The sequence below is a fragment of the Melanostigma gelatinosum genome (assembly GCF_949748355.1).
Source record: "Melanostigma gelatinosum genome assembly, chromosome: 10".
Lineage (NCBI taxonomy): Eukaryota > Metazoa > Chordata > Actinopteri > Perciformes > Zoarcidae > Melanostigma > Melanostigma gelatinosum.
This window is the reverse complement of record NC_136643.1, coordinates 23,021,656-23,046,546: the sequence shown is the minus strand read 5'-3', so window position 1 is coordinate 23,046,546 and position 24,891 is coordinate 23,021,656. Positions and strand designations below refer to the sequence as shown.

At 45.9% G+C, this 24,891-nt stretch overlaps 1 protein-coding gene across 1 annotated transcript in view; it reads right to left on the bottom strand.

Moving 5' to 3' along the window:
* Positions 1 to 619: 619 nt before the first annotated feature.
* kdm6a (lysine (K)-specific demethylase 6A) overlaps positions 620 to 24,891 on the bottom strand; it is a 31,886-nt gene continuing 7,614 nt past the window's right edge. The window contains exons 6-30 of the mRNA XM_079277126.1: positions 20,788 to 20,908; positions 17,708 to 17,762; positions 17,043 to 17,077; positions 14,890 to 14,983; positions 13,301 to 13,427; positions 12,589 to 12,687; positions 11,897 to 12,116; positions 11,379 to 11,519; positions 10,060 to 10,152; positions 9,897 to 9,974; positions 8,783 to 8,890; positions 8,284 to 8,670; positions 7,243 to 8,123; positions 5,417 to 5,546; positions 5,126 to 5,231; positions 4,240 to 4,445; positions 4,060 to 4,112; positions 3,888 to 3,962; positions 3,612 to 3,760; positions 2,826 to 2,940; positions 2,553 to 2,740; positions 2,306 to 2,447; positions 2,102 to 2,228; positions 1,827 to 1,997; positions 620 to 1,495 (exon numbers count right to left, since the gene is read on the bottom strand). Of these exons, the coding sequence (XP_079133252.1) occupies positions 1,460 to 1,495; positions 1,827 to 1,997; positions 2,102 to 2,228; positions 2,306 to 2,447; positions 2,553 to 2,740; positions 2,826 to 2,940; positions 3,612 to 3,760; positions 3,888 to 3,962; positions 4,060 to 4,112; positions 4,240 to 4,445; positions 5,126 to 5,231; positions 5,417 to 5,546; positions 7,243 to 8,123; positions 8,284 to 8,670; positions 8,783 to 8,890; positions 9,897 to 9,974; positions 10,060 to 10,152; positions 11,379 to 11,519; positions 11,897 to 12,116; positions 12,589 to 12,687; positions 13,301 to 13,427; positions 14,890 to 14,983; positions 17,043 to 17,077; positions 17,708 to 17,762; positions 20,788 to 20,908 (3,937 nt within the window). The 3' untranslated portion in view covers positions 620 to 1,459. The remainder of the gene's footprint in view (positions 1,496 to 1,826; positions 1,998 to 2,101; positions 2,229 to 2,305; positions 2,448 to 2,552; positions 2,741 to 2,825; positions 2,941 to 3,611; positions 3,761 to 3,887; positions 3,963 to 4,059; positions 4,113 to 4,239; positions 4,446 to 5,125; positions 5,232 to 5,416; positions 5,547 to 7,242; positions 8,124 to 8,283; positions 8,671 to 8,782; positions 8,891 to 9,896; positions 9,975 to 10,059; positions 10,153 to 11,378; positions 11,520 to 11,896; positions 12,117 to 12,588; positions 12,688 to 13,300; positions 13,428 to 14,889; positions 14,984 to 17,042; positions 17,078 to 17,707; positions 17,763 to 20,787; positions 20,909 to 24,891) is intronic.

The following is a 24,891-nucleotide window of genomic DNA, read 5'->3' as shown; positions in this document are numbered from 1 at the left end:
AGTAACAAAAGTAGTTTGGAGAACATACAATAAGGTGTCAGTCGCCCAGCTTCAGCTTTGAAAAGCTGATCACTCTTGCTGCTTCAGTTAGGCCCCAAAAATCAGGACAAATGTCTTCTTGAATACAGGGAGCTCACAGGAATTAAATTATAGTATATAATAATTAAATCAGAAATATGCACCTACAGTAAATCCATGAGGATCAAAAACCACAATTTTATAGCATGAAGTTGTGAATAAAGTGAATTAAACGCGATAGAAAAGTGTGGATTTGGTAAAATATCTCGTATCACTATCAGTGGCCGAAACAACAGACCGTAATAGACTGCAAGAAAAAGAAAAGATTCGCAGTCATTGAACCATGTTTTCACATCCTGTGCGCTCATGAATCACACTGAAGATGTCCATCTTTTTTAAACTCATACTTTGTTCATCTTGATATTTGATTGAGTGCATTTGTATTGAAGCTTTGACATTTAGTGTACTTTACATGTTTCCACACTTTAATTTCCTTCCCGTCGGTTGACTCTGCCGACGGGTAAAAATCAAGATAACGGCATCGAGTGAAATTATGGATTATGTAAAAGAAATAAGTGCAACAGAGCTGCAGATGTAAATAAAGACAGTTCTTGTTTATTGACTCATAAAACATCCTTCAAACAATAAACCCAATTCAAGGTAAGGTCTCTGTACAATGCTTACTAAGCAGTTTTATGTTTATAGAAAACGTATGAGGGGCCAAGCTTAAAATCACGAGGCTCCTTCAAATGTAATGGCAGGTACTCTGGAAAAAATTACAGCATTCAATCAACAAATATTTTCAAGCAATAAATATGCATTTATAAATAGTGTATATTTACATTTAAAAAAAAAAACTAATTAAAGTTCACTCTCGTCTATGTGCAACCCTTTTCCTTTGTGACTTGGCTGTTTGTCTACACGACTTCCTCTCCCCCAACACAAAGCATTCAAAACGTCATCATAGTTCCAGCAAAATAAAATCGAAATGTTTTAATAGATAGAAAAAAAAGAAAATGGGGGGAAATGTTGCAAATGTCTCACTCAACTTTTCACATTACAAAAGAGTTCTTTATGTGGTTTTCCCGTCTATCTAACATACAAAAGGCCGGCTATGCAAACGACTCATCTCATGGAGGGAGGGAGCAAAGCTCTTGTGTCAAACTCACCAACAGAATACAAAAATGGAAAAAGAAAAACTATCAAGTCAGTAGTCTTTACGTGACGATGCTGCCATTTAAAACATATTATGTACAAAACTGTAATTCATCTTTTTTTTTCTTTATGTGGGATTTTGTGTATTTTCTAGTGGAGTCCAGCTCATCCAGCAGTAGAACAGTCTGGTCATGACGACAGGAGGAGCTGCCACCCCCCTCCGGTCCACCGGGGGGAGGCAGGTTGCATAGACACACAGCTTTCACGCAGCTGCCTTGTGGGATCGCTACAGAGCGCCGTTTGAGGACCACCGGCTTACTTCCTGAATATCAGAAAAAAAAAAAGAGGTTTCCGGAGAGTTTCCGATTAAGTCCATTGTGGTTCAAACTGTCCTCAGAACAACTGTTAGCATCAAGAGGAAGAAGGCAGGGGACTCGCCTGTAGACAGATACAGGAAGAACACACTGAGCTCTGCAGACATGAAAGCATGTTGAACTGTTACCTCCTTGGGCGATGGATATTGAGTTAACAGACATTTATTTCAACAAACATCTTAGAGATTGCCGCTTTAAAAGTCTCCTGTGTGTTTAAACGGATCCGCTGTGGTTCTGAGTGAGACCGGGACAGCTGGTGGTGTTGTGCACGGTACTCACCAGAGTGAACTGGTCATAAACCTGCATGAGGTCGTCTATCTTGTACTGCTCCAGCACCACGAAGTTGTCCAGGTTAGCGCTCCCCCTACGGGCGCAGTCCTGGCAGTGCACCACATATGTTTTCCTGCTGTTGCTCTCCGTGGTCACAAACAGCAGGTCGAACACCTCCACCTGGACGGGAGGTTGACGGGGAGGGCGTCAAGTGACGTCGACACAAAATGCAGCAAAAAAACCCCACTCATGTAGGCGCGGTGGTTTAGGATACGCGTGCTTACCTCACAGATGCTGCAGTAATGCGCCGGCTCGCTCTGGGTCCTGCCGTGCCACACCAGCTCTTTCCCAGCAGCCAGCAGCAGTTCCCGCTGCATCTGACACTGCTTCAGAGTCCGGAGCAAACAATACCTGACATACACAAACGCACGTGTTGGGAAACAGTCACATCAGCTGCTGGGTTTCGTGGTTTCAGAGAGAGTCCTCACTTGATCATCTCAAAGAGCCGGTGGTCCGACACTTTGATGTTCCTGGCCATGTTCCAGGAGAGGTGGATCATGGGAACGATGGATTTGACGCTCTGCAGCTTGTTCCACTCGTAACGCTCCACTGCCAGCTTGTACTGATGCGCTGAGGACAAAAATAACAAAACAAGAGGCACTCGTCATTTAATCCGTACAAACAAGTTTACAAAGCCTACAGGCTCGTGTCAGCAGCACAATTTCCTTTTCTCACCTGTGAGGGGTCCAACATTCCACGCAATATTGTTGCACCAGCCAATGGCCTGAACCCAGTGAATGGTGCCCGTGTTGAGCCACACCAAGTCTCCGGGACGCTGGATGAACCGATAGACGGGCACGTTGGTCTCGTACAGGTCCTCCAGGTTGGGCCACCAGGATCCCATCAGGAAGTTGATGTTGTTCCTGCAAGAGGAGGGTGAATCGAATTAAAAACACGTCTCCGGAGGCTGGCTGAGAAACTCTCGAGTCGTCATTTCTGGTGACGTACTTTTCGCAGAAGTCGTTGATGACGCCCCAGTGCGTTTCAGGCACCGCAAACCACTCGCAGTCCCCGGGGCCGATGTTGATGTTGACCGAACAGAAATTGTTGTTCTCTTGGTGACCTGTGAATGAAAAAACAACAAAAAAAAGGATGGGATTACTACCAGAGTGAGACAAATACAGAGTGGCATTTAGTAGGATTGTCAATGAATAATCTAAATGTGAATATATATATTATATTCACTCGTATTTGAATATGAAAACGTATTCCGATTGTAAAAACAAAACAAAAAACAGCACCCACGAGGCAGTCTGCCTCGCGAGCACAATCTCACTTTCATTAATTGAAAATGAAAAGTAACGCTCGGTCGAGCTCAACGATGAATAATTCAACAGCAACCGCCATGACGGCAGAGGACTCGTGTCCTAACGGCAAGCGCTACGGTACATCAGGTAAACAAACCACGTACCATCCCTGGAGACGTGACCACTTAAAGAATGGCTGAGTGGGATCCTTCGACGCACATTTTATATCGTGATCTTTACTGCAAATGCCGTACAATGAAAACAGCAGCAGGAAGGAAACTACCCGCTGCAGTGCAATGAGGAAGTACCCTGTAGATTACTCTTCATCTCGACGTCTGGACTCGGCCGTTCCTCATTCACTGCGGCGCTTTCTAAGCCAGCGACAGGAGTCTCTTAGTTCGAACTTGTGTTATTTTAGTGCAAATACTCGAATGTCATTATTGGCTATTTTTTGACAGCCCTAGTATTTGAATCTGTCCATGTGTACCTGGTGTCCTGCTCCCTGGAACCTTCATGTAGAGCTGGACGGTGTTCATGCCCAGGATGGTGTGTCCCACGTGGCTGAGCAGGTTACCGGCCGACACCACTCGGGCAAAAGCTGGCAGTTTGGACAACTCCTGAAGCTGCTGTTTCCACCTGGACGAGGGCAAAGGTTGCAGGAATGTTCATATTATATTCCTTGTTTCCAACTACCTGAGGAGAAGATGTGTGGTGGTCTATGCATACAGATGTTTTCGTGTGGAGGGAAATAGAGTTCACTCACTTCTTTTCATCAGAGAGGTCGATGTTGGTGCCAAACTTAATGTGTTTGAAAGAGCCCTTCCTTCGACGCATCGCACTGAGAGCGCATGAGAGTTGAATACAGTTAATAACAGGAAAACATGCACACACTGAGAATTTAAATCTGAGGAGACGAGAAGGAAAAGAAAACTCACCTGTCTGACGAACCTGCTTCTGTCTCCGGCTCCTTCTTCTTCTCGTTCTCCTCCTATCACAAATAAAAAAGCATCGGAAGAATGAGAAACTTTTGGAGGAAGTCTTCAGAAGCTCGCCAAACATCCATTAAGTCAGTGCAGTTTGATCTGTGTGTGTGTGTTCGTTCCTCTCCCACTGACCCGCAGAGACTCCTGGAAGGACGAGGCCTGGTACTGGGCGTACTTGATGACGGTGGTGTGGGAGCGGCTGCTCTCGCAGCGCCACATCTTCCTGCTGCCACTGGGGTCCCAATTCTCGTCCGTGGGCTGGGCCAACTGGGTCCGCACCTCCACCAGATGGTCTGGGTTGGCCTCCACCAACGTCTTGGTGGAGAACAGGCCCAGATCTGTGCGCGGCGGATGGGAAGAAAGAGAGGAGCCAAAGAAGGAGTTTTAGTTTCAACAGTTACCTAAAAGAGAAAAAGAGATTTCTTTGATTTAAGCTGTTGTGCATTTTCATTTTTTATACTTTTCCTTGACATTCGTACAGACACTTTTTAAACACTTTGTCTTCCTATTGAAGGACAGCAACATGAGCCACCAACATTCGAGGTGATCGTCAATCTCACATCTGTAGTGCAGCAGGGTTAGGCGCCTCATTGTAGGCTGTGTGGTTCTGTGTTTATTTGGTCTTTTTTAAACTTTGGCCACATAACTGCTTCACAAATAAGCACGGCTTAATCTGCCAGATGAGAGCATTACATAACGGGGCAGCAAGTCATTATAATAGAGGAGCAGATGTTTGTAAATTCTTGGCAAAGCCAACTAGTTCTCTCAAGAGCAAACACGTGCAGTAACATTCTCCACTTGCAGGTGGTGCTGTTGTAATACACGTCAAAATCCATCTACACACACACACACACACGCCACTCATGATTAGACACACCCACAGAGCCACGTGAGAGTGGAGCAGACAGCAACATCCAGTTGCACATGCTCAAAGCCGCCCGTCACCATCGCGGTTTAAATCAATTAACAGCAAAACTCAAACACATTGAGATGCAGAGTGCGATGCACAGCCTCGTACCTAGCTTGAGTGCTCCAGCCAGTCCTCTGATGACGGTGACCGGGTTGGAAGGGTTGGTGCAGAACTGATGGAGGGGGGGGAAGAAGGCGTCCCTTTTGTTTTCGAGCTGTAACGTGAGACACAGGAGCGGTCAGACATCGTGGACAGACTCCTGGCTTTATCGTAACATCAAAACATTAAAGAGGAGCCGAGTGTTTGCATTTGGCTCCGTGTGGCCGAGGTGCCGTTAATCTGACATGGCACACAATAACAGCATGGCTACTTCTCCTTCTACGGTGCGGCTGCGCTCACATAAATACTGGGTGTTGGGGGATTGAGTTTGTCCTTTGGCAGTGGAGGAGAGGGCGGGCAAGGGGGGCGCGGCGGGGGACACTTGTCCAGGAGGATGCTGCTCGTCGACAGGCCGTTCTTCCCCAGGTTCCTGCAGCCGGAGAGAGAGATCAGTCAGTTCATCAGCTAAAAGGTAGAAACAAGCCACCTGTCGCTGACAACTTCATTGCCCCCCATGAAACCTCCCCCCTTCCACAGAACACTGAACTATGTTACGTCATCTCACTGCGCGGCAACAAAACACAACATTAGGGAGAAGATTCTAGTTCACAGAATCAGGACCTGAGAAACACTCAGAGACAGAGGTTACCCTCTCCAGGGTAAATAGCACCGCAGACAATCGTTATCCACCAATATGCAGTCAAACATGTGATCAGGACGTCGATATTTATGCTTTTCTCGTCACCGATCTCTGATAATGTTACATTGTAAATAATCACGCCGTGTTTAAACTGACAGGAGGAGAACGAAGGGCCATGTTCAGTGAAAATGAGTATTGGGTAAATTATCACGTTATTATGATCTCGTAAAATGTAGTGTTGGTGAGAAACTAGAATAAATCCAGATGTTTGAAAGAGATGTTTCACGGCAACATAAAAATATATTACAGCTGGAATGATGACCTGGTTACATTAGCTCCAATTGGCTTATAATTACTTTTGGGACGGTGGCAAACAAAATGAGTGTGTATTCTTGTAGACCAGCTGCTATAATCAAACAACGATATAGATCGTCAATGATCGGGAATTGGTATCGGCAGCAGATCAGGGATCTCTAAAAGTTATATTTGCTCCCTTTTTTGATCCGTGATACGATCCGAACCGTGAGTTTTATGATCCGTTGCACCGCTACCAACCAGTGAGGCAGAGCAGGGACATTCACATCTGATTAAAGCTTTTGTAAATTATTGTGAAATACTACTACTTTTGTTTGGGTTCATGTTTAAAGTGTATAGTTCCTTTGAAAATCAGAACAGATTGTATTCTGTGTTAACATTGGATACATTAGGGTGCATCTCCCAGTGATGGAGGCTCTGCAGCCATTTCTCCAGCAGTTTGTTGACACTTCTGTATTTCTTTTCACCAAGTAGGAGAAATTGTATCTGTCCAACTCTGAATTCCAACTAGAAGGCTGGTTTTTCTTTTTCTGACTTGGCAGCTCATAATGATGGTCTGAATGATGAGATGTGAACATGGCGCTCTGCATGAAGAGTGGCCTCAAACTAGTGACGAGACCAAGTCTAGAGCACTGCGACAGCTCCTCACTGGATTCAAAACGCAAGCAGCTGCACCCACACATCGGGAGATGAACTCCGGCTCAGGGCTCACGATGGCACGGTGGTAGTTATGCAATCAATTCAGCCTCAAAGACACGACGTGCCAGTTTTCCTCCAAACAAGATGAGGGTGAGAACAACCGGCACACGGCGTGGGGTCAACATGCCGCGTCATCTTCCCGAACGCAGCGAAAGCATCAACACATTACTCACTTCTCCGCGTCGCTGCTGCGTAACCGCCACAAACATTCAGTGTCGCACGCCGTCGTCTTTCCCAGTTGACAACGAGCCGGCGTGAGCAGCGTTTTGCACACGCCTCATTCAATTACACAGCTTCTGATTTCACCGACTCACTTCTCAAGCTGTGATCTCAACCACATGAGTCAGCGGTTTCCAAAAAGTCAACGAAAAATATCTTTTGGGGGTTTAAAAAAAAAAAACAAGCACAAAAATACCAATAAAGGATTCAGCACACAAAAGAGTTTTTCGTCTGACTCGTGCAGGCTTCTTACCTGCATGCTTTGAGCACCTCGCTGGAGCTGGGGTAGATGGAAACCGATGACCAGGGTGCCAGACCAGCAGGGACAGCGTGTCTCGGAGCTCCTCCAGAAGGCTCCACCTTCAGTGGGCTCTGGGAGTCCTCCGGCCCTTTCCCATTAACCGTGGGCCCCTGGCTGTTGGTGTTGGACGGGCTGTTAAGGCAGGAGAGGCTGTTGGTGCTGTGAGGGTCTGCTGTGCGCGGACAGGGAGTGGCGGCGACGGCGACTAGCAGTGGCGACGACGCCGCCGCCGACTGCTCCGACGTTGGCTTGGCGGCACCGTGGAGACCCGGGTGGACGTTGTTGATTTTCTCTGAGGAAGGCCCTCCGTGGTTACTGTTATTATTATCGTCATTGGCATTGGCTTTTCCCTTTAGCAAGGCGGAGAGCTGAGGATTGTCTGAAGTGAGCACGCCGGGGGCAGGAGAGCCGGGCCGAGACAGGCTAGCAGAGCTGTCCGTCACCCGCGGCTGGACGTGATTAGTCAATCCCTGCGCGGGGGTGGTGCTGGGACTTAGGGGCGTCCCTGCGGAATGCCTGACAGCGGCCTCCGGACCTGATGGCAAAGCGGCACCGCTGCTGCAGCTTTTGCCCCCTGAAGGCGTGGCGTCTTTGGTGTGGACCCCTGAGGTAGTAGCGGCGTGGGGGGGCGAGGACAAGTGGTTGGGTGTGGTCTGGGGGGAGGTGGGGGACAAAGAGGAGGCTGAGGAGGAGGCAGTGCAGGGCCCGGAGGAATGTCCAACCTGATTCAGAATGCCAGAGGAAGAGAACGAGGTCTGAGGAGAGGAGGAGGAAGAGAAAAGGGGTTCTCCATTGGGACCTGCCGAATGTGAACCTGGACCTTTGTGAAGCCCCTGGACCGAGAGGAAGAGCAAAGGAACACACAATGACCAACACGTTCAAGCATAAAAACAGATCGTTGTTACATTTCAACATCAAGAAACAAAGCAGCGACTTCAATTGAAAAGAAGACTTGCACATAATCATTGAACTCACAGAGCAGCAGCGGGGTACCTGAGTGGTAGTGTTGCGTTGTTGGCTCCTCCATGTGTCGTCTGCGTGACCGGGACTACTGGTAGTGCTGCTGGTGCTGGGGTGACTGGCAGCTGTGCAGTTGTGAGGTAGAGAGTTCTGCTGCGGGTAAGGCACGTTTCCGTTGCTCGCGCCGCCACCTCCCAGTCCCAGGGTGTGATTTTTGTCCAGGTGTCCCAGCGGCCCCGCCGAAGGACTCGAAGAACAGGATCCGTTGGCGGTGGGCTGCGTGGCACACGGCGGCCGGGTGGCTGCGTGGTTGAGGGGGGAGGTGCGGGGGAGCCCTGCGTGGTGGTGGGAGGACTCGGCCAAAGGACCATTGAGAAGGCCGGGCCGCGGCTGGCCGCTCGCTGCTGCCTGCTGCCTCATCTGACACAGAGGAGGAGAGAAGACTCAGACCAGGGGCTTTACGTAGCATGCATACTAGTCAGAGGTAACTGCGGTGTGGTGTAATCTACGTTGCGTGTGTGTGTGTGTGTACCTGCTGCTGATGCTGCTGCATGAGGGAGAACTGGTTCTCCAGCTGCTCCAGCATCTGCACCTGGGGGGGAGTGAGGCTTGCTCGATTCGTCCGCATGTGATCCAGGTGCTGCACATTCAACAACAGTGTTGGATTAATTCAGCTGCTCACAGTTTCAAGTCACGTAAAGGGAAATTGTTTTCCCACGTTTTTTATGTCTCGATGACTAATAAGGGGACAACCACGTTAGAAATTGGTCCAGTGTGGAATGAGAACACTGCGGTGCCTCGCCGTCAATGTAAAAGTGTTTGTTTTTACCTCAGATTGTTATTATAAGTGTCTGACTACATTATGGAAAGGACCCTCGAGAGAAATGAAAGCTTTTTTCTTTGTTACCGTGTCACGTTGCCTGAAGACAACGCTGGAAACATGAGTGAGAGTTGGACAGAGGAGCGGCGGTGTTGTCAGTTTGTATTTGCGGAGCACGGAAAGCGTCGCTTAGTGTTATCCGATAGATTTTCAACGTCATGGCTGAATATTTAGATGATTTCAACGATGCAATTTCAGACCCAGACTTCTCAGAGTCTTTTCCATCATGTTGGCAGACCCCTATAATAACACTTTGTGCAAAACAAGCACGTTCAGTAAATGTAAATTGACTGTGAGGAATTGCCCGATAAGATTACATGCAGCTCTTTTAGCCGCTGGCGTCTGCAGCCTTCTGCTTCAATACAGGACCAATTAAAAAAAATTGAATTGCTCTAGTCTAGGGATTCCCAAAGTGTGGTGCGCGAGCTGCCTCTAGGGGGTGCGCGAGAGTAAAAGTGTAATGGCGTCTGATGGTGTAATAATATTAAATATTAAAAAAAAAAAAACTAATTTAAAAAGTGGGATTTTTCACAAAATAAAAACCCGAACCCGGTCGGGATGTAGAAGGGGGTGCGCGGCCTAAAAAGTTTGGGAACCGCTGCTCTAGTCTAACCCATAAAATGCCCCAAAACTAATTTAAAAAGACAATATGCATATCAAGGAGGAAATATATTTAGATGCATTTTTTAAGGAGGTTCAGTGTAGCTACAGAGGCTACATGCTAACACGAGAATACAAAAACTAAATAAAATGTGACATTTCCTACCTGAAGCTTCTGTGGCGTTAGGTACCAGCTGGGGATCGGCGGCTGATTGGTGCTTTCTGTCCACGAGTCTGCCGCACCCTGTAAGTAGGACAAAACAATGTGGACCACGTCTCGCCTTCTCAACTGTCCTGCAGAATAGTACCGTTAAGATTCTTAGCCGTACCTTAGCTGGGCTGGCGGTGCGTTTCCTCTTGGCAGGACTGGCCTGCGGGTCTGTGTGATTGCTGGCGGGCTGGCCTCCCTCACCCTTACAGGCCTAGAGAAGCCAGCACAGAGACACAGCTCGTGAGGACACGCTGGACTGACAATAACAGCAGCGCTTTGTAGTAGTAGTACAAAATGAGCCCTAACATAGTACAAACAAACATTAAGACAAGCTTTTCTGCACAGTGACGATGGAGGATAAACTTACTACAATAAACATGCACATCAATTTGTGCATTTGAATGTTGCATGTAGGACAATACTCTTCATGTAAATATGATTCATGTTATCACCGTAATCCAATTCAAAGGGAGGTTGATTAAGGTCATAATCAGAGTATTCATGCTGTGATTAAGATGTGGGATGATGCAACTGATGTTGCATCAGTGGAGGGTTGTTTGGACATGCGGACCACGTGTTCTGGTCTCCCACTGGTTGTTGACACATTCTCATCATCAACTATGCTTACGCTACTCAATCACACCTCAAACTGCAATAACTGAATGAGCAAAGATTTATGTTTATTAAAAACTACATTTCAGTTTGCTCCCGTTTCTCTGTGTGCAGATCAAGCCAGTGCTGATGAGGGAAATGATGTTCTTCATCAAAAGAGGATGATGTCAATGTTAAAGCTTAAAATACACAAAACTGCATGAAAACAAATTGGAACGAGGAAAATAAGACTAAATAAAACTGATATGTTGATGGTGCGGTCAGCCTTCAGATGGAATGTGCATGACTGAGATATGCCTCGTTCTCAAAGATGTAAAAAACTATCTGTGCCACTTTTAAAGCCTCCCTTTAAAAAGGAAAGTTCAGCTACAAAAAGTGTCAAATACATGACACTGAATAGATGCATTGTTACGTAAACTGTATCCATTAAGCATGCATTCTGCCAAATACATTTGTAACGACAGCACAGGATTTGTGCTTTTTCGCATCAAGGGTGAGAGCTGTGGGACTTAACGAGCCCCTTGGAGCTTTGCTTTGTAATTTGCACACTTGTCATGTGACACGGGGAGGCACAATGAAGGACGACTACACTCTGGTTATTAGATTATCGTAATACGGGCCTCGCTCCAATCCCTTCAGCCTGCATCCCCTTTTATCTTTGCGGCCCAGAAGTCCACGAATGCAAAGTTGCAAACCAGGATTTCGGAATAATCGATACGGTCTGATGCAGATTTGAAGGTCTGGAAGTACGAGAGCGAGGCCTCAGCTTCAATAGCCCTCGTAGAATGTTTTGTTCAAGTAATTTCCAAGAGGCTGTAGTCTCACCTGCTGTGCTTGTGCAGTGTTCAAGGCCCCCTGCCTGGACGTGAGCTCAGCAGGAATGGGTAGGCTCCATGCCTCCTCAATACTAGGAAGCATTTTACTCTTATTCTGCAGACTACCTGGCTGTAGGTTACACAACTGAGCCTAGGAGAAATTGTGTAAGACAAACTTTAGTGCTGAGCTTGGGTTTCACAAGAAAGCCACTACAAAGACTACTGCTTACTTGTAGACGGTGCTTAAGGTAACTGTATACAGAATATAACAGAAATGTTCAATGCCATGAAGGTATGCTTTACAATTAAAAGTGAGAAAAATGTGTTTAAACACCAATATGAATTAGCATTCATATGTTAGTGGTCAGAAATCAAAATGACAAAAAACACAATCTGCATTTAAAAAAAAAGCTGATTGCTTCGGCAATAAACACGGCACTTCAATACACGCACACGTACATACACACCAAAATACTGCACAACAGCAGGGGGTTGGTTGATGGGTGTTAATGTAGAGGCCGGGCCTACCTGCAGCAGCTTGATGCGTTGTGTGAGTGCAGCGGTGTTGAGGCAGGCCTTGCTGCGCGTGGCGTTGATGTAACACTTGATAGCATCGTGCGGTTGGCCGCAGGATTCGTAGAGGGTGCCCAGGTCCATCCAGGCGGCCGCGTGGCTGTGGTCCAGTTGAACAGCACAGATGTAGGCCTGCAGTGCATCCATAGGCTGGTTCTGCTGCTGGTAGAGCACCCTGGAGGCAGAGGAGGAGGGGGATTATTCTCTTGCCATCTTCCTGGATTTAGGTCTTTATCTTCCTGAGTCATCCAAACTCTCAAGAGGACATATACGCCAGCCTTCATACATCTATCTATAGATCCCGTCTGAATCCCCTACTGCTGGGTTATCCACCCTCTCCCTGCGTCCTCTGTCGCACTGCAGCTGCTGCATATCCAAGAGGCGCTTTGACAGCCACCGACGCCCTGAGCACAAAGCACCCTAGAACAGATGAACTGCTATAAATCAGCGACTTCTCCCGCTTTCACAAACTCGCAGATGTTAGCAGAAAAAATGACGATACCAGTACCTCTAAAGCGATCCCGATAATAATAGAGTACATTTGATACTTTTACTGGGTTATTTCGGTCAAGTTCCAGTACTCAGCCCTAACCCCTATGCTTGTGGCCTTTACTATGCATCTCAGTATAAAAATATACTGTCCTTACCCTATGGAGCACCAGGTGTCAGCGCTGGCCTCTGACTTATCAATGGACTGACGGTAAGAGATGAAGGCATCCTGCACCTTCCCGATACTGGAGTAGCACCTGGAGGGGAGAAGATGGACAAATCGACGTGATTAGAGACAAAAGCAAAAAGTAAAAAAATGTGACCGTGACATCACTTACTAGTTTGTGAGTTTGGCATTTTGGACATGGCCAAATTGATTTATTTAAACCAGAAGTGACCATATTTGGACAAGAGGGTGGAGCCTGAGAGGCCTGACCGGTACTGTTAGCAGCTAACGCTACCTAGCTAGCTTAGTGAATCATGTTAACTGATATTAAATGGGATGCTACTTTGGGATGTTAAATGTGCTTCTTCATTTTGTGTACCAGATTGATTTAACTTTAAAATGTAGCCTACAAAATTAGGGGAGAATATTTCTGCAACTTTCATATTGAAATCAATGCTCATCCGCTCCAACGCCTGTGTGCTTTTAGGCTGCCTATTTGGCCCAAGGAGAAACTACTACAGACTGTGATCAGCCAACAAAAAGCTCATGTAGCCAAGATGATTATCACAGCACACTGGCAGATGGCTTCTAGGTAAAACAAACAGTCTAATCTGGACTCCCGAAAACGTCCCCGGCTCCGACAGGTTAGAGGCTAGCCCTGCAAAACACACACACACACACACACACGCCCTTGTTTGTCTTACCTGCCGAGAAAGTACCAGGACTGGCCAGAGTTTGGGTCCGCTTCTAAAGACTTCTGCAGACACTGGATGGCATAGCTGTCCTTGGTGCCTTTATCCCCGAGCTGCTCCACCGTGTGATGCATCCAGCCTGGAGGAGCAGAGCAAAAAAGTCCAGGGGTGAGTCTTCCGGACACAACAGCTGGCTTTGCCCTCGCTGCTGAGCTAGAGCACCAGAGAAGCAGCTGTTACGTGCAGCCGCAGAATTAGGAAAACCGGTAAGACTTCTGTGTGATGTGCAAATGAGAAAAAGACAAACAAAACAAATAGCGTGTCCTTCCACAGTTCTCAGTCGAAGGGAGGAAAGAGGCAGACAAAGAGGGGGGGGGGGGGGGGGTGGTGTTCTCTCTCTCTCTCTCACACACACACACACACACACACACTTTAAAAGCGCTCATATGAACCAGCATTTACAAACAATTCCTCCCCACTCGACAACTTTCAAAGTGCACACACACACAAACTGGCAGCAAACACACACTGTGCAGTGATGGGCAATTTACAGCAAATAAACAATCTCTCAGTCAGAGAGACCCAATCACAGAGCTCCCTCGTTCGTCTCCTATACACCTGTGGCAAGCTCCACAGCTCACCATGACAACCTCAGCAGGCTACACTGGGAATGGTTTTTACAACTGTGTGTGTGTGTGTGTGTGTGTGTGTGTGTGGTCTCTCCGTGTTTCCACAGCAAGCAAAGAAAAATTGCGTCAATCTGACAAATATTCAGGCTGCCGCTGCACGTTCAATGCTGTGAACTTGAAGGTGATCGTAAAGCTTCATGAATTAAAACAAAAATCCGTTCTTTCAGAAAGAACAGATTTTTGTTTTAATTAATTAATTTGATTATCATCTGAACAACAGAATGCAGGTACATTTAGCCTGGAGGTGTTTGTAAACACAAGGCAAACCAGACTTTCTTGGCAATCAATCACATTTTATGAATAAAGCAATAAACAACTGTAGATCAATGACAGTCCATTTGTATTTCATGTGAATATGGAAAACTACACCTTTGTCACAAGAGCATAAAGTTCTTCATAGATCTTTAGCCCTTCAAGAGGGTCAGTGTGTTTTATGCCAGATTGATGCATTTAACTTTAAAATGTACAAAATAGGACCTGAGGTTCAATCACCACAGTCTCACAAAAACCCTGTGGGAAACACCAATTTCAAATTTGCAATATAGATGTTCTTCTCCGATTACCATTGCAGCAGAACTTAACTTGAAGTGTGTGTAATGAAACTTCAAACTTTTCAAATTCTCTCTAATCACACCGGTGTGGACAGAGTGACATTTAGGTTTCTGTTACACGACACAAAGCAAAATAGTTTTCTATCCTCACAAACGCGACATCATTTTTGCGTTCGAGTGCACGTGTGTGTGTACGCCCGGTGTGTGGGGGGAAGGGAACGGGAGAAAACAATGCCCTCGAACCAGCACTTTGAAAAACAGGTAGACAGTAGCAGAAAACAAAAACATGTATGCACATTTCAGCCAGTGTACTCTGTTGAGATTCCACATGTGGAGATGAGTATTAGCAAGGGACACTCACCAAGCTGTTGCAGTGTGGTCGCCTTCACCTGTGCAGGAAGATTCTCCGTCTGCAACAGACTTTCATACGCTTCTTTCGCCGCTCTGTACTTCTTCTGCAAGCAGAACACGAGGAGAGAGAGACAGAGAGGTTGTTTCAGTCAGACAAGAGGGTCAGTGTGTTTTATGGTTCTATCTGGACAGACACAATGAGTCTTAAGACCTCCTCACACTCGTAACGGCCAGCCAGACACACACATACACACATGGGGGAGGGTCATTGTGGAAGAGGACATGCTGGACTCAACACGTCTGGCAGGTTTAAGTGCTTGTGTGCATCTGCGTTTAGGTGTGTGTGTGTGTGTGTGTGTGTGTGTGTGCACGCGCGCATGCATTGGTCGACTGTTCTTATCAGCTCAAACACAAGTCTTCTTGAAAGCAACCCGCCCACATCTCAGACCCTGCACTTCCTAATGCCCATGCGAGTGTGTGAGGAAACAAACACACACACACACACACACACACACACACACAGTCTGGTCCTGGACTCTTCCTGTCTGCACACACTAAAGACACCTCAGGGTAAACACCGACACTTGGGGCACATAAAGGAGTGAGGCTCTTCGTGGTTCCTTCCTGCTTGGATTAATGATCGTCATGAAGCCAGACGACAAACACTGATATGACTGAATACCTGAATAGCTGCTCGACTCCTCACCAATAAAGACTCGCTGAAATAAAGACTTGAGTAAAGAGATACAATTCTTCTAGCGCAGAAAATCACCTCAAGTGTTCAGACTATAGTTTAGAGTAGCGCTGCTGCAGACTTTTCACAGATGTCACATGACCACAGCAAGACGTTTTAATACAGGAGAATAATGGACGAGGTGCAAAGACCGCCTGCTGTGTCCAGGATTAGTTTCATATTGGGAGACTTTGTAATGCATCATTCCAATCATGGTCACACCAACGAGAGTAAGAAGCTATGTGTAGATGGTAGGGCTGCACAGAATAATTCAAAGCTTCATTCATAACGGTGACATAAAACTTTGTGTCAACTGAAGATTACATTTCCAAACATATTTCCCAGCATTGCAAAGAGAACCAACGAGAAAAGAAATGAAAGTGTGCCTGGAGCAACATCCTTGCTGTAGAAACAGACTTCTGCATGTTCTGAATCCTTTTACATGAAAAGCTGCTCTTATTCACAAATAAATAATATAGACTTCTCTTCAACCAAATCCTCCGGTTACGGGCAAAACGTAGAGATGGAACGTTGCATCTTGGTAAAAATGTCTTCTTAGTTTCACTCATAGTTTTCCAACAATGCGTACTACACATTGGAGGGCTGAACATACTTGCCGATACAGTTCAACAATGGCGAGCAGCATGGCCCCGCTGACAGCTGTTTCGTCTGACTTAAAAGTCTAAATGCAGCATTGAATGCGCGTTTACAGCCAGACAAAATAAAACCGAAGAGTCAACCATCAGCAGCAACTTGGTGGCTGAACTTCACCTGTATGCAAGATTTTAACACCCATGAAAGGGCAATTAATAATCTTCCCTTGTGTACGATTTAAACTTTACGTCAACTCAAAGAAAGATAAGAGATCAGAGTGCAACAACAGCTCTAAAGTGTCCTCTTACTTAAAGAAGAGACACTGGAGGCTTAAAGGGGGAAACCGTTGGCCTTCACAACATGAAACTTTTATGAATTATGATAACATCCATGTGCTCCAGAAGGGCACTTAGACAATGAATGGAATGCAAACACACACAAGAATTATATACAATCAACTAAACTCGGGCAGAATTGAGCAGATTTGTAGTAGTAGCCTCATTCACAGACTACTTATTGTTTGTTCAAAGAGGGGAAGCAACAGCTCATGCGACGTCTCTATGTCTGCTAATAATAACCAACTTCTTCAACCATTCAACCACAGGACATTGAGCGTTTTGAAGATACCATGAGATCTAAGAGACCTGCACAATCTTGATCAAAAGCACTGATAACAAAATAGAATAATAAGCCTTGTCAGAGCCCTTCTAGAGAAAATGTGACCGATGCTTCTTTTAACCTCCAGAGCTGTCTATGCAACAGTTTATACAACAACGTATGCAACAACGTTACACTGCCCTACATTTAAACATCAGAGATTGTAACTGCTTTCTTACCTGGCTCTCATGTAAATGAGCAATGTGGAATTGAACTGTGGAGAAAGAGAAGCAGAGAGAAGAAGAGTTTGTGATCGGTGATATTTCAAAGTCACCCCGTGGACCTCAGTGGGTACAGATTGCAAACAGTATGGAGCATAGATGGGAGGGGGGGGGGGGGTGTACATGTAATCTGAAATCACAGTGTGTATGTGCAGCACTTCCACATCTCTCTCTGCATGTGCTGTCTCCTAGGCAACCCCAGTCTTGGGCAGAGTCAGCAGGGAAACGGCAGCAGAGAAAAAACACTGCTCCGTAGAAATACTCCTTTAAATATGTGCAGACGAGCTGCTACACACAATCTAATGACGGCTTTAGGCAGCAGCGTGTGGCTGGTTTAATTATAACGTCAGTACTTACTTTGGTAATTATAACGCCAGTACTTACTGTGATTAATATAACAACAGTACTTACTGTGATTATTATAACGATAGTACTGTGGTTATTATAACGCCGGTACTTACTGTGGTTAATATAACGGTGGTACTTACTGTGGTTAATATAACGGTGGTACTTACTGTGGTTAATATAACGATACTCCTTACTTTGGTTAATATAACGATAGTACTTACTTTGGTTAATATAACGATAGTACTTACTTTGGTTAATATAACGATAGTACTTACTTTCAGCTTTGGACAAAGTGCAGAGATTGGAGTCGATCAAGGCCAGCTGAAAGTGCTGCGGACAGGAATAAAAAATAAAAAAAATAAAATAAAAAAAGAGGCTTTCATTATAATTGCATATAATAATATATATGCAATTATAATATAATTGCAACTTTTACACGATCAGCTGTCTGCCTTTTACAAATCGTACTTCTACAAAAGGTGATGGCAGGATAAAAATAAACATCCCCTAATTCCTACTGGCAATGAGAACATAAAGCACCGCAGGTCTTGATGCTTGTAGAGAAATCAGAAGTTCTTAATCTTCTCCATCAAATCTGCTAAAGATCCACAACAAACCACGGATGAACCCTGCTGACCGTAACCTGAGAGGACAGCGATAGCCAGCTGAACCTTACATGTTCCCGTCTGTTGGTCACTCATCTTCCTCCTCATGTGCAGCCAGACGACACAGCATCCTCTATACGAGTCACTGACGTCCAGTTGTTACGCCGGCATCCTGCCCCAGTCATGTGAAGTACAGACAGTGTTGCCGGGTAGGACAGATGTCTGCAGAGGCTAAGCCTGTGCTGCCAAGGCGTGGCACGCTACCAGGCAGTATCTCCATCCAGGGTCAGTGAACAGATTAGCCCACGAGTGGATCACACACTCACAGAGACGACTCTCTGGGGCTTTTTCTTCCGGTTTTATCCTGATCCCCCTTTAGGGCTGCCATTCAACTCCACTGCTTCCCTCATGTGTTGACATGTTGCTAAGCCACCAGTGTATTCTGACCTTATGTTTCATTGTATTGCATCAGAAATGTGCAGAGCACATTTAGATACTCCTACCAGCACTTTAAAAAAAAGGCACCTGAGCGGTTAGAGTGGGGAAATATCAAATTCCAAGCGAGGTGTCTGATCCCGTCAATCTGTAAAGGGAGTGCTCGGGCACCCATAGGTGGCTTCAAGGTGGAAAAAAAAAGGGCACCAGCAGGATCTGGGTCAGTTAATAACTCCTGAAGCAGGAACTGCACACAAGGATCGAGCACACAGTCAGCGAAAAGACTGTTCTGCTGGTGCTGCCGTACTCCACTGGTCAGCTGTGGTGGATTTGTTAGAGGGTAAAAAGAAATGGTGGACTCTTATCGCTAAATATCACTATCTGCTACACACAGACAGTCAGGAGATTGCTTCGAGCAAACTCATTTTAAATCAGAGCTGTGAGCCACAAAACATCACAAACGCTCATCACAGACGCATAAATGTCAGAGAAAGTGTACGCACACACACACACATGCGTTACCTAGATCGCTGGCACGCCACACTCCTCCTGGAAAGCCACTGCATCCTGCCGTAGATATCTCCTATCCTTCCCTTCCTTCTCTTTCACACTTGCTCTGCCACCAGGCAGATAATGCAGCAGGATTGTCAGCTTGGCATTCCACCTCCCTCCCCATGTCTCACCTTCCTCACTCTCTTTCCATCTCTCTGGTATCTTTCTCTCTCTCCCCCCCCTGCTCCTTCCCCCTCTTCTATCCTGGTGTCACTGATTACTATTCAGCAGACGGCTGCAGTGGAGAGTGCAGAGAGATGACACACAATACCTCAAAGCTGGAACAGGCAGCACACACCACCTCTCCCTCCCTCCCTCCGTCTCACCTCTTCTCTACATGGCTCTACGGAGACCGCCAACTCATCACCTCACCAATATGCAGTGCACAAATCTCATTTCCTCTTTCTGTCATAGGCTAAATCAGCAGCCACTGGTGGAATGAAGCTGTCCGTGTATATCGCGGGTAAAGAACAGCAGTTTGGTGCGATTATATGAAGTATTGCAGCGGCTGGCTCCTAATTAGGTTACAGTGTATTCTGAGAAACTGCAGGCATCTTTCCATCACTACGCTGCCTCTATCCAATGTGCTCCAAAAGGAAAGGGGGGATGAATGGAGAGAACGCACCATGAAACAAGCATCCTTCATAGAGACCTCTACGTTCCCTTTATCCCGACACTCGTCATCTGCAGCAAATAGTCTTTGCCGACAATTTCCTGTCTTTCCATTTCTCCCTCTCCTACCTTTCATTCAATCTCAGCTCCTCAAAGCACCCACCACTCCCTGTGGATATCTGGGGCAGTCATGTGTGCGGTGTGTGTGTGGTGTGTGTGTTGCTGGCGACGAGCCAGGACCAAGAGGGAGGGAAGTGTCCAAGACGGAGTGAGGACGTGCAGCACGTGCAGCACACTTGGCTCAATACTGAACCACCTCCAGCATCAATACACACACAGATTTACACACAGCGCATCGTCTGCAAGGCACCACACACGCTTTTCATTTTTAATTGTGAAAAGATAGACCAAACAAATCATGAACGCTTACACAAAGTAAGGCATACAGCTTATTAATTAAACGTTTATGATCGGTCCTCGTTATTGGACAACGCCTAAACACCGGGACTGAAGAAGGTGAAACAATAGATACCGACTTTGCGAAACTTATAGTATTTAGTTTGCTTGTTTAGACTGTCAGAAGTGCAGATTAAATTAATAATATTACATACTACTAGAGCTCATGAACAGAATTGGAGAATTAACCAGTCAACGCATGGCTTATTAGTGCTCTGCAAGGCTCAATTATACGCCAATGCATTAAAACGCATAATAAAAACTCCTGTGACAGAATGTCTGGAGTAGCACAAAGCCCAGGATCCGATAGCAGTCTGTCCCCGAAGGTAACCAGCACTCTCAGACAACAATAGATCCATAGGCTCCCTTCAGAAAGCCCCCCGTTACCGCCGGGCCATCTATGGCTCACAGGTGTCAGGAGACAGGCTCGTAGACGGGGTTTAGCTCAGACAGACGGGACAGATGATCCACCAGCCTTTGTTAATCCGAGGACTAGGGAGGTCAAGTCTGTTTAGGCAGGGAGGAGGCTTCTATCAAGTATACAATGCAGACGGGCAGGAAATGATTCCATGAATCATTGCATGAAAAAAAAAAAGAAGTTTACTATCAGACCCTGCTTGACCCGCCCATGACCCGAACCAATATAAACATCAAGATCCACATTTCGGTCTACTGCACTCTTTGAGAAGATTTACCTTTAAGCTCGACTCGTAGTCCGTGTTGACTTTAAACATGAGTCCCAGTCTCAGGTGAATCTCTTTAGCTCTTGAGAAGCCGGGGTCAACGTAAAGCACCTCCTGGAACGCCTTGATTGCCCTGGAAATAAACACAGAAACAGTGTGTTTAATGAAAATAGACAAATAGCAAATCTGAAAATAACCCATCTTATTATTATCATCATGCCTCATTCTTCTACCACCTGATGAGATCACTTTTAATCAGCTGGTATCAGTGGTGGTTTCACAAACATTCACCAGAGCATTACAATATAACTCAATACCTCAACATAATGTGGTGATCATTTAGGTATGGCTGTGAATAGATATCGGAGATTTAAAAAAAAAAAAAAATGCAACCAAAAAGCACCGGAGACGAAGTGAAAGCTTGTTTTCTTTTTTAAAACATCTCAATAGGTGGTTTGAGATGAATTCTAGCCAGATGTCGACCCGGTGCACATGCATCCATCTCCCCAAGCTGCAGCTCAAGTGACACAGAAATAACAATTCATTCGCCACATTACAGCATCTGGAAGCAGATTCCTCAGCAGTCGTGTACTTTGACGATAGTTGCTAGCTAGTAACCAAATCGTAGGTTGTACTTTAACTGCTAAACCTCACAACGTGTTCTTCTACTGGTGTTTTGTCTCCTCCAGGTGCATTACCACCAACCTCTGAGCTGTAACCCAGATTACCAGGCAGCACGCGAAGAGCAAGACAAATTCAATCAGACTTGTGATTTGGCTAACGGCGACACTGCACGCAAAAGAATATTAAACTACACCCAGGAACGTATCCGCATACGAGACCCATGAAATGACAAGTGTAAATGGGGCCTATTGGTGCTTGCATACAGCATTTCATTTTCAAAATAGGTAGATCAACCAAATAAGGTCTGTGACTGCTTTTGATTGGAGACCCTTGCTGTTGACACTACTTTATATAGATGTCGTTACATCTCGTGTAAAGTTTACTTTTCTTGTGTACATGTTATTATCCAACATTAATACCACAAAATATTACTTGGGGAAATGCAATCATTTGTGCTCAGGAGCCTTTGACCCCCCCATTTACACCTGGTATCTGGTACCTGTGCTCTGTATCTGGAGGCTTTATATGGATAATTATATCTAATCATGGGCAGTTGCATTACACCTGGTACTAAATTGTTCTCATTATTTAATTTCTGCCTGCCTGTTTAATCCAAATACGCAAATTGGGAAGGCGGAGCTGGTTGATTTAGCACAACAACCATGGTCCCAGGTACAGTATGTGGGTTCTAATGGGACAATTACTTCACAGGCTTGAATCCCTGAAGACTTATAACAGTGCAATGGTGTGCTTAAAATTTTAACTGGAAGAGTCCCATACCGACCAGCTGTCAGTCATTAGAGACGCTCTGCACGGTGTGAAACGATCAGCTAGATTGCTTAGGAACAGATTCACTACGGCATCGCTTACTTAACAGAGAGACAGCAAACAAAGAGCGCATTAACTAGACAAGAGTTTGTGGATGTTAATATTGTCTGCAAAAATCAAGTCACCTGATAATCCTCTCACCTCTTACAGCCCGTTAAGAAATAGTTAATATCCGTTACAGCGACCCAGTATCGCGCTGACATTTCAGCAAAGGACTCAATTTGTACTTCATTGGTTGAAATAAATGATCCAGCGTCTGCAGAGGGCTGCTGTGGTGTTAGCAATAAACTCTCTAATCCTCTCATAACAGTATTCAAATAAAAAGGGTTCATTCAAACAAAAACAAAACGCACGTTTCCAATTGAAGCCACTCACTGTTTAGCAATGACAACAATAGCAAATGCATGTCAGCATGAAGCCTTTTCCCTGTAACGTAGCAGCAGAGCTCTGAGCTCACTGCTGACTGGGTGCCCCCCCCCCCCCTCAAACACACACACCGAACTCATTGCCCCTATTCCCGTCTTCCTGCGCCTCCTCCCCGTTTATCTGGTCCCGCCCTCTCTCCCTCCCCTCTGCGTTCACCCTTTCCTCCCTCACTGACAGAATCCAATGTGAATGCTTGGAGAGCTCAGCTCTTCCACAGGATCGCTTGTGACACACAGCGTGCGGCTGACTCCGGCCAAAAGATGAGCAAGGAACGCCTCTCTCCTTTAGGAAAAGGGCACCTGACAGCAAAACAGCTGCACCCTTTTCCAAATAGGGCATGCAAAAAACACTGTTTGGGTTCATTTGAGATCTTATGGCATAAATGTTCCACATTATCTTGCAGCGACGCTCGTTTTGGATACGATTTTTGATTATGGAACAAACAAATATTCATCTTTAATACCATCACAAGCTCCTGTGGACAGCATGGCTGGTCGGGCCGGTGTTTCATCCCCGCGAGGTAACACGCACCACTTGACAGCTCAGCATTCCTTCCGGGCCTCGGCCTCAGGGTGACGCAATCCCTCCTCGTGAACCCAACTTGACACGCTCCCATCCCCCCATTAATACATTCCACAGGCCTCGGTGATGGCGGCATCCAAACTTGGCAGGGCAACAAACACTGGAGGCCTTCAAGGTCATGGATGATGTGTGTGGGGTGGGGGGGCAGCAGCAGTAGGGGCGGGGGTGGGGAAGGTCACCGCGAACCAGAGGAGGTTTCTGAACTAGAAGGTGAAGTGGTTCGGTTCAGAAACTGAACTGCTGGCTTGTGACCCCTGCAGGAGCAGCTCAACGTTTATAGTTCACTCCTGTAGTAAAGCTGGGGCAGCAGAAGATGACGTAATCATTTGGTCGTGGACACGTGATCAGAGCTTTTCAGACGTGACTGTCGCAAAAAGTTCACTGATAAAAGCACGATGAACATGTTGGAGGGTTTTACAAAGAACGCCAATTCATTGCTTTAGAAACTGGAGGTCTTAAATATATTGCCAGCCAAATCAAGTTTACAGGATATTCAACTTTTGTTTTATTATAATGCATTTAACACTTGACTCCTTTCTTAACAGGACTTAAAAGCAACAGTATGTTCATGAATATGAGTTTACTGGTAATTACAATTCCTCCTCAGCATTGTAGAGGTTATGGTGCCACGCACAAGTTTAAACCAAGCTCGACACAGAAATTAAATGGTAAGTGTGTGGCCTAAAATGTGCAGACTGCGCCCAATCCCGAGGTGTATAATAGAGTTCAAGCTACAGCCTTCAAAAGTGCAATTGTCGTCTCCAATCCAGTCAACAGTATACACACAAAAACACAGAGACATGGAGTTAAGTAGCAAACAAAGTATGATTTCCATGTATGAAGCAGCTGGATTTCATCAAGCCTAGGCTAGCTCCCGATGGGACAGAGAGATGAGGTTCACTGCACATGATGTGGTCCCAAAATGACCCCTGAAACTGTACGATTAAGAGAACACGTTTGACAACACAGTCCTCTCGAGAAACTGAGCCCCAGTGGATGAAGCGTTCACCTGGGAGTCTACTGAAGGACGTTAAAATGAGCGGCATGATTTTTAATCTTAAAAGACTTGGCTTGGACTAAGAAAACAGACCAAAGAAATGTTGTGGTTTAGCTTACTAAAGCAGGAAAATCATGCTCAACAAGCACAACAAGGCTGACAGTCAATGCCGGGGCAGCAGCTCCCGGAGAGCCGTCGCTTCTATCTCTACTACTGTGGCTGCAGGGTTGATTCGAGGACACTTCAGTACGTGCAAAGCGTACCAGACGATCTGCTCTTATCAAAACACGACGACTACAGTCACACGAACGATCTCCCTGCTGCCGCTTCGCAACCGGTTCTCATGCGATGGATGTTGAAGCGTCTCTTCTTTGTAAAATGACAGCAAACCCAACTGCACTCCATGGGGGGGGGGGGGGGACACACCAAGAATACGCAAATTCTCAAAGAGTAGGAAACACAGAATGACCCTGTAACTCTACTGACAAGTCATAAAGACACCCAATAAATCTGTGTGAAATAGTCAAGACTGTTTGAGCATAAAAAACACCAAATAAGTCAGGACATGAATGCAGCCTTCAGCCTGGATAGAGATCTCACTTGCAGCTCTCAGTACCACAAACAATTTAGCTTGAAGGTTCTAGCTCTCCTTGTGGCTC